The 9,046-nt window shown below is 50.5% G+C and overlaps 1 protein-coding gene across 2 annotated transcripts in view; it reads left to right on the top strand.

The window, feature by feature from the left end:
- The first annotated feature begins 105 nt into the window (after nucleotides 1–105).
- Nucleotides 106–9,046, top strand: part of Sh3pxd2a (SH3 and PX domains 2A) — a 190,681-nt gene continuing 181,740 nt past the window's right edge. For both annotated transcript variants that reach the window (XM_013017676.1, XM_013017675.1), the window contains exon 1: nucleotides 106–177. In XM_013017676.1, the coding sequence (XP_012873130.1) occupies nucleotides 106–177 (72 nt within the window). The remainder of the gene's footprint in view (nucleotides 178–9,046) is intronic.

Genomic DNA, 9,046 nt, shown 5'->3' with positions numbered 1-9,046 from the left:
GGGCCGGGGTGGCCGCCGGGACCCGGGCAGCGGGAGCCGGAGCCCGAGCCGGGTGGGGATGAGAAGGTGACGCCGCCGGGAGGCGCCACTCGCTTTGTCGGCAAGATGCTGGCCTACTGCGTGCAGGAGGCCACCGTGGTGGACGTGGAGAAGCGGAGGAACCCCTCGAAGCACTACGTGAGTACCGATCCCCGAGCCCCGCCGGGGCCGCGCCCCGCCCGCCTGCTGGCGCCCCGGGCCAGAGTCCTCCGGTCCGCCCTTCCCGGGGCGGCGATCTCCAGGGAAGCCTTTTCTGCCCGGCCTCCACTCCCCTCTCCCCGGCTTCTTTTTTTGGCATTGGAATTGGCAAGTGGTTGCCTGCCCCTGTCTGTGATGACGACGGTGAAGTCATGTGTCCGCCGGGGCTTCGGGTGGGTGGTTGGCTCGGGACGCCCCGTCGGGATCGGGCATTTTCCCCCTCGCTCCCCGGGGCGCCCCCTGCCCGGGCCGGCTTCCACTGAGCATCTTCCCCGCGCTCCCGGGATGCTTTCGGAGGCTCCCTCCCCCCCCCCGTCCCCCTCCGCCCTCGGGGACGAGCCTCTCGCGCCCAGCCTGCCTCCCACATGCCCGCTCAGACCCAGAGGGTCTGGGAGGCCGAAGGAAGCGCGGCGCCCCCAGCCCTCTCCACCCTCCGCGTCGAGCTTTGATTTCCTCCTTAAAGCTATTGTGTCCCGCGGTGTGAGGGGAATTGTGGCTTTTCCTTTTATCCCTCCCCTGGACGTGACCCTTAGCCGGGGTCATTTCCTCTGAAGTGATGCTCCATCTCCAAACACCAGCAGGCAAATGTTAGTGTGGTCTCTGGGGAGCTGGCGGCGCGCCCCTCCCCCTGCTGTCCCCCAAATTAATGAGAAGAGGCTAAGGTTGACGTGGCCGGCCTCCAAGGTCTGTGACAGGCTCTCTTTCATCTCAGCCCGGTCTGTCTTCCCATCCTTCACACCTTAGGAAGTAAACAGTGTCCTTGCTGCCCCCAGGATGGCTCCTGGACTTGAGATAGACAACACCAACAGCCGGGTTTCCAAAGCACTGAGGATGTGGGGACAGTAGAGCTGCGTCTGATTTGTAAATTAGGCATTTAAAGGAGCATTTAGAATACCCAAAGCATTAATTTTAACAATTAAAGCAGGCTGTTGGTTGCTGCCCTAGATTGCACATTGGTCTCTGAAGTGCCTTTTATTTCCTTGTTGGAAGGAGAGGCTGGGGTTTGTGGTACTATGAGCCTCAGGCTGCTTTTCTGCCTGGATCACAGCATCTCTGAAGGTGTGGGGGGGGTGGGGGGTGAGGAGGGGGAGTTTTTACTATCCTGTAGCCTGTGGGGCTGGGCTCAGGTTGGGGAGGAGAATGATCTGGCAGAGAGGGATGTTCCCTGATACAAGGAGTTAGTTCAGTCATCTACTTCTGCACATGTCCTCCCAAGAAAACTCTTTTTAGGACCAAGGACGTGGCTCAGTAGTAGAGCATTTTCCTAGCATACTTGAGGTTCTGGGTTCCACCCACAGCACAGAGAGGGGAGGGGAAGGAGAAAGAGAAAAAAAGAGAGACAGAGTCATAGAGCTAGAGAGAGAGAGAGAGAGAGAGAAAGCAAGCAGGAGAGAGAGACACACACACAGTAACTTTTGGAAAGCTTGGATAACTAGGTGGTGGTCACTTTGTTCTTATTTTCACATCTCAGACCTTAGTATCCAGCTCACCTTCCTAACCTCCAGTCTTAAACATTGCAGACCAAGGTTTTTAAGGGTTCTCTTTCTTAATCCTGGGTTGAAGTTGGTACTGCTTTCAACAGATGGCACTCTTTGCTCTTGAGACCCAATCAGGTGCTTTTCTAGTTCCAGATTTTAGATGAAACATCAGCTTTTAGTTCTGACCAACCATGTGCACGACAAGCTGCCAATGCATCGGGAATATTACTAGGAAGACCAGAGTGGGAGCTGCTTGGGCAGTTCTGGCTGAGGACTTGGAAGCTAGCTTGTCTTGTTCAAAGACGGCTCAGCCACTAACTGGCTGTATGTCCTTGAACATGCTCTTTAAACTTCTGTGGGCTTCAGGTTCTTTGTTTTTAAAGCGAAGGTCACAATCATCTGTACTTCATAGGGTTGTCAGGAGAATTACATGATATCATCCACATGAAGCACTTAGCCCTGAGCACATACCAAGCACTCATTAAATAGTAGCTGACTGTTGGTGAGACTCTGACTAAGAAAGTATTTTTGAAAAGCAGCTATTAATGGTCTGGCAGAAAGGAAGAAAGAGTTGGGGATTTAGGATTAATAGTAATGTACACTATGTGGGAAATACAAAAGAAGTTCTGTCTGGTTCCCTTGAAATAATCCATTTCCTCCCTTTTTACAGACACAGGGTTTCCTGGGACATCTCCGCTTCCTATATAAGAATGTATGACATGATGCTTGGGGCAGGGGTGATGTCACTGAGCAGATGGAGCCATGCAGAGCTCTGCACTGAGGTTCTGGAAAACAATGAAAGGAGAAAGTATATGTTGTGGAACTGTAGAGTTGGCAGGGACCTGAGCACTCATCTGGTTTACTCTCTTTTTTCCTTGCTTCCTTCCTTGCTTCTTTCCTTCCTTCCTTCTTCCTTCCTTCCTTCCTTCCTTCCTTCCTTCCTTCCTTCCTTCCTTTCTCTCTTTCTTTCTTCCATTCTTTCATTCTAGGTGCCAGCACTAGGTTTTGAACTCAGGGCCTGGATGCTGTCCCTTCACTTTTTTTGTTCAAGGCTAGTGCACTTGAGCCACATCTCCATTTCTGGCTTTTTTGATGGTTCATTGGAGATAAGTGTCTCACAGACTTTGCTACCCCAGCTGGCTGTGAACCAGGATCCTCAGATCTCAGCTTCCTGAGTAGCTAGGATTCTAGGTGTAAGCCACTAGCATTCTGCCTCAGCCCCGATTTCATAGATGAGGGAACCGAGAGCTAGCCACTGCCCTGGATCTGAAGCCTTTTCTTGTGTGGGTTTTGTTCATTTGAAGGTACCTAAGTCTAGTTGAGATCAACTAGGAAGACAAAGAGTGAGAGATTGCTATATAATTCCTAACCCAGGGTAGCCAGTAACAGAAAGGGTCGTGTAACAGAAAGGTTTGTGTTGGGCTGAGGCCTGATCCTCTCCCCTCTAGATTGTTGTACCACACCCACAGGCCAAGTGTCCTGGGTAAGACATTCAGTATGGTTAGTTGCCAGGACATGAAGCATGCTTCCTTCCAGCCTCCCCTTCACTTATGGTGAATGCTGAGCCTGTGGTTTGGTAAATTGCAGAGCAGAGAACTTTGATAGGATGTGCACGTTAGCCGGAGCTTGCTGATTGAGAGAGGTCTAGAGCATAAGCAGGAGGGGCCATGTGGGCTCCAGGATGCTGGTAACAAAGGCAAAGGTTTGTTCAGGACATCCAGCAAAGGGCATGCACATCCCTGCTTGTCTCTGTGAGGAAAGGGAACTGGCTGTGGATCTGGTGCTTTGAGTCTGTTTATGAAAGGCAAGCAAGTAGCCCCCATCCTCCATTGTGTGCATATGCTGCCAGCCCTTGGCTTCCTTCCTCTCTGCCAGTCCTGTGTGGGGTGGGGCTGATGGGTGGGCAGTTACTGCTTCTCTCAGGCTCTCTGGAAGGGAGCTGAGCCATTCTCCTAGCTTTCATAAGGTGCCCCTAGGAGACTTTAGTTAAACTAAACTGGTGCGGGCTTCAGACAAACTGCAGGTGCATCCATGGGAAAGTTTCCTGATAGGGCTGTGAGTTTTGCATTATCTTTGCTCTTACAGGCCTGGGTAGGTAGGTGTGGGGGGGATGTTACAGTGTTGGAGAAAATCTCATTTATCTAAAGCCCACAAGACATTCTGTCTGTTTGCATTTGGGAGGTGTCATGCTTTCACAGTTGTTTCCTTTCCTGAGTGTTTATTTCAGACAAATACTAGTCATGAATGTTCTGATCCTCCACAGGACTCTTCAGGGAATGCAAATATAGCCAGTTCCTGCACTTCCCATCCATGGAGCCTTATGCTTCCCATGGATGGTCTCCTGGGGTTCCAGCAGTGTGCCCCACTGTGGGGGCGTTTCTCTGGTTCTTTTTTACAGATGGGTTAACTGAGGCTTGCAGACGTTAGCCAGATTGCTTTGAGTCTCCCAGTAAAGGGGCAGATCTTGGTAAATGCAGGTCATTTTGCCTCCAGCGGAGCGTAAAGAAGATGGGGCCCTTCTCTGGCCGGAAGGCCAGGCTCAGGCCTGGGTGGTAGTGAGAGAGTGATGCAGGCTGGCATTTGAGGGCTGCCTTGCAGGTGCATTTGGTCCACACTGTGGGGTGGGCAGGTTGCCGGGAGGCAGGAGGAACAGAGCAAATCCTGAATGGTGCCTGTCCCCATGATGGGTAGTGAATGAATGGTGGACGGTGTAGAAACAACACTTCCTCAGAGATTCTGGGCTTGGTCCTAGATTCATTCATTTCTCTGCTCTTCATTTTTACCTTCTAAGCCCTGGGACGGTGACTCCCACTCCACAAGGGCCTAGTCTGTCCTGGAAGGAGTGTTTTGGAGCAGATCTGGGATGGAATCTTCTCTTTGGCACGTCCTACCTGTGCAGCTGTGGCCACTTTGGGGCTGTTTCCTCTCTTACCTGTTACCTCACAGGGCTCTGGGACATTGGCCTGAAATGATTTGGGGGAAAGTTTCTGCCCTGGATCTGGTTGGGGCCCTTGCCACATACTGGTATCTGGCTGCTGTTCTATCTAGAACCAACAGGCAAGGCTGAACACAAAGGGGGACAGAACCAACAGGCTGACAGAAAGGGGACCCAGCTGTTGGTTGTATGGTGGCACTTCGGCTATTTGCCCACCAGACCAGATAGTCACCGAGCAGCTGTTCAGACCTGGAAGGGCTCCTGCTGAACTTTGGGACTTAGTGATGGCTTCCTCCTAAGTTGAGAAGAAGGAAAGGATCACGGGCTGGGAGAGAGGAGGGAGCTCCAGGTAAGGGCCAAAGACGATCCTGATCTGAAAGTCAGTGCCACATGGGGGTTGGTGCTGCCTGCCCCCAGTCTGTGTGATACACACACATACACACACATATGCACGCACATGAGTGTGCATACACACACACACAGATGGGAACTGTTCTTTCTCAGGAGGGAAGTGATGAGGGCTGATTCACAGGGCTGACGAGGCTTCTTGCTCATGGAACAACCAACCACATCCTTCAAGACCGTTGGAACAGGGAGCTCAGCCAGCCATTTATCATGGTCCTTGTCAGAGCAGAGTGAGGGTTTTTGGGGGAAGCAAATCAGGGTTGGAATCACTGTGTGTGGTGGAAAGGAAGGGAAGGAAAAAAATAATAAACCTATTTGATGTCAGAGAAGATTGGTCCTAGCTCCAGAAATATACGCACCAGCTGCTGCATTTTCCAGCGAGCTATTCCAGGGTCAACCCAATCATCGGACAGCGGGGCTGGGAGGTAGGGGACAAAGGGGAGGCTTCTGACTTCGGTGCACACAGCAGGTCCCTGGAAATTGCCTACTAATTTCCTCAGCCTGAGTCACTGACCACACTACCTCTTGGCCAGAAAAGACTAACTGGCAAATCCACGCTCTTTTGCCTCCCAGTTAAACAAAATCAAACCAATAATAGACTTACACCTAACGAGAGATACCCTTAACTCCTCTTGAGTTCTGAGAATCCAGGAAAGGGCTTGGGATGGGGACCCGAGGGACAGGAAGGACAAGGGGTGTGTGTGGGAAATGAGGTGGAAACTCTGGCTTTGGAAGTCGGTTCTTAACAAGGGCCAGAGGTGCTCATTCTGCCACGACAATTGCCAAAAATAATGGAATTCCCAACAGGGTGGTCAGCATTTGATCAGGCGGCTCCCCAGCAAATGGCTTCCTGCCTGGCCAGGCTGCTGCTGCCTGTAGGGAGGGGAGCCAACTGTAGGGAGGCAGGTGAATGGAGAGGTCACTGGTCTGGGTGTTGAGGGCCACCCATGGAAAGCTCTCCTACCCCCAGATAACCTCTAGACAAGTCACCATAGCAGCAACAGGGACTGAGCTCTGTTGTGTACACAGAGCTGAGCAGAGTCCAGCTATGACTTAGGTCACACACTGAGAGGGGAAAGAGCTAACGTAAGGGTCTGAATGGACCAGGACCACAGAACATGCCTGCGCAGTGTGTTTCCTCTGAGCTTCCTGACACTCACATGAGATAGGTGGGTGTTTCATTCCCATTTCACCTATGTGGAAATAGAGACTCAGCGTTCCTGGACTGTCACTCACAGTAGTTCTATGGTAGGTCTAAGAGTGTCAGGCTGGCCTATGACCCTCAAGCCTGCGAGTTGTCACTTTCTTCTCTATCAGAGCTAAGTCAAGGAGAAATAACCAGCAAGCTCCGATGGCAGGCCATGTGGGGATGAGAGTGGGTGTGGGGATACCACGACCTGGTACCCTGGACTTAGAATCCTGTCTCTATCACTTACTGTCACTAGCCCAAGACAAGTGACTTTGTTTTTGTGTATATCAGTTTTCTCATCTATAAACAATAATAACAAAGCTAAGTGTAGTTCCTCATCCTGTACTCATAACTACTCTGGAGGCAGAGATTGCTCAAAACCAGTCTAGACAATATGTTTGCAAGACCTCATTTCAACCAATAAAAATCTGAGTGTGATGATGGTATGCTCCTGTCAGCTCAACTACCTGGGAAACGTAAATAGGAGGATCATGGCTCAGGCTGGCCCAGGAAAAAAGACTATTTGAAAAATAATTAAAGCAGACAGGGCTGGGGGCATGGCTCAGGTATGTAGAGCATCTGCCTAACAAGTGCAAGCCTCTAGTTCAAAACCCAGTGTCACCACTGAAAAAGAAAGAAAGGAAAAAAAAATGATGTGTCATAATACATCCTTATACTCCCAGCTCTAGGGAGGCTAAAGCAGCAGGAGGGAGAATTTCAGGTCAGCTGGCACTACCTAGCAAGACTCTCCCAAATGAAAACAAACAAAATATTGGACATGTATGGGAAAAATAGGCCCTCACTCCTAAGGTGATGAAAATTGAGTTCAATGTAAAGAGTCTAGAACAGTACCTGGCACTGATGAATCACAAGGTTAAGTATTTGCTGGACAGATGGACAAATGCCAGTGCTCTTGTGGGGGGGGGCAGTTGTCTGTGAACAGAAGTTGTGGGAATGGAGGCTGGCTGGAGAAAGCTGATGGGCCTTGAGGAACAGTTTGGATTGGCTGGGAAAGAGTGGCATTGAGATGGGAAAACCGGAGAGGGCATTCCTAAAAAGGGAAAGCCCAGGTTCTGGAAGAGGAATGTGCAAAGCAAGCCCAGGCAGAACCAGGGGAGAAGGGTGAGGAGAAAGGTCAAGGTAGGACCCTGAGGACTTTGGATAGCAATGAGGGAAGAGTTTACTGGGTAGATACCTCAGAACTTTTCTTCTTCTCTGAAGGGCTGGGGGCAAAGGGAGTGGGTAGTTAGCATGGGTTCCTTTTGATGGGCCAGTATTGGCTTCAGGGTTTCTTGCTGTCATGGCTGGAACAGAGGTAGATAAAAACTGGAGCCTTTTTGTTCTACTTTGGGGACTCTTGGCTAGATCCCAGCCCTTTCTGTTTATAGCTCTGTTCCTAGGGGTCAGGTGTCCTGTAAAAGTTGATTGTTTCATGTTCTTGAGCAGGCAGGCTGTAAAGGAGAAGTGGGAGAGCCAGGACTGAGGCGATAGCGGCTTTGGACGCACTAGTGGAAGACTCTGGCTGGCAGGCTGAGGCAGTGATATTTCTGTGGAATAATTCCTTTCCATACTGCCTAGCAACAGGAGAAAGACAGTGCCTGCTCCTATGGATAGCCCAGTAAACTTGATTGTCTAGGGAAAATGACACGATAAAAATAACAACTAGGGCTGGGAATGTGGCTTAGTGGTAGAGTGCTTGCCTAGCATGCATGAAGCCACATAAACAGAAAAAGCCAGAAGTGGCACTGTGGCTCAAGGGGTAGAGTACTAGCCTTGAGCAAAAAAGAAGCTCAAGGACCGTGCATAAGCCGAGGTTCAAGCCCCAGGACTGGCAAGCAAAACAAAACAAATAACAACTAGCTAGAGTTGCTTGCCATCCCAATACTTGGGAGGTGGAATTAGGAGGATCATAGACAATGGCTGGCCCTGGCAAAAGCACGAGACCCTATCTAAAAAACAAACTTGAAAGCAAAAGACTGGAATGTAGTTCAGCTGTTAGAGCACTAGTTAGGAGATCCTGAGTTCAGTCCCTAATACTGCAAACAGACAAAAACAAACAACAACAAAAACTGAATAGTGAACATTTCAAAACATTGTCTTTGAGTGAAAGGCTTTCCGTGGGTATTTTCATGCATGCGCTGTTAAGTTTCCTCCAGCAGTCATATTGTACAGGTGAGCAAGCACAAACCCAGAGTCCAAATGAATTGCAGCATCCACCATGCAGATAATCAGCTGAGTGAGAAAACAGTGGGACTGTACTGATACAGGCCTGCAGGCTCCAAAGCCTGCCCTGTTCCCCCAGGGACTCTGCAGCTCCTTCCTGACATGTTCCACACCTGGGGAGACGTACCTCCAAAGAGGTTCAAATTGTGCCATCTAGCTCGTGTTACCTCCCCTTTCCCAGAGCCCCATTTGTTCATCTAGACAAGGGCCACTGCTTCCTTTTGATCTGCTGTGCAGAAGAGCACAGATGCGGAAGCGCTGAGTCCAGAAAAGGAAACTGGCACAGAGGACCTGTCACGGAAAGCACTCTTCCAGATCCCCAAGGAGTTTCTCAGCAAGGGCACATGCCTGGCCTCTCCTGGAATGGCTCTTCACTGGGGCTGACTTGAGCACATCTTAGGTCCTTAGTTAAAACAGAAGTAAGGACCTCCTGGAACAATACTTGGCTTCTTTCCAAAGCCACCACTTTGGTGACTGGGCAGAGATAGTCCCACAAAGCCCTGCTGTTACCTGAGGGAAGTGACATCCAGGGGCTGAGTTAGCAAAGAGGAAACAGCTGTGCTTTCTGCCCCTCCCCCC

This window comes from Dipodomys ordii, unplaced genomic scaffold (assembly GCF_000151885.1).
Source record: "Dipodomys ordii isolate 6190 unplaced genomic scaffold, Dord_2.0 Scaffold36, whole genome shotgun sequence".
NCBI classification, from domain to species: domain Eukaryota; kingdom Metazoa; phylum Chordata; class Mammalia; order Rodentia; family Heteromyidae; genus Dipodomys; species Dipodomys ordii.
This window is presented reverse-complemented; position numbering and strand designations above follow the sequence as displayed.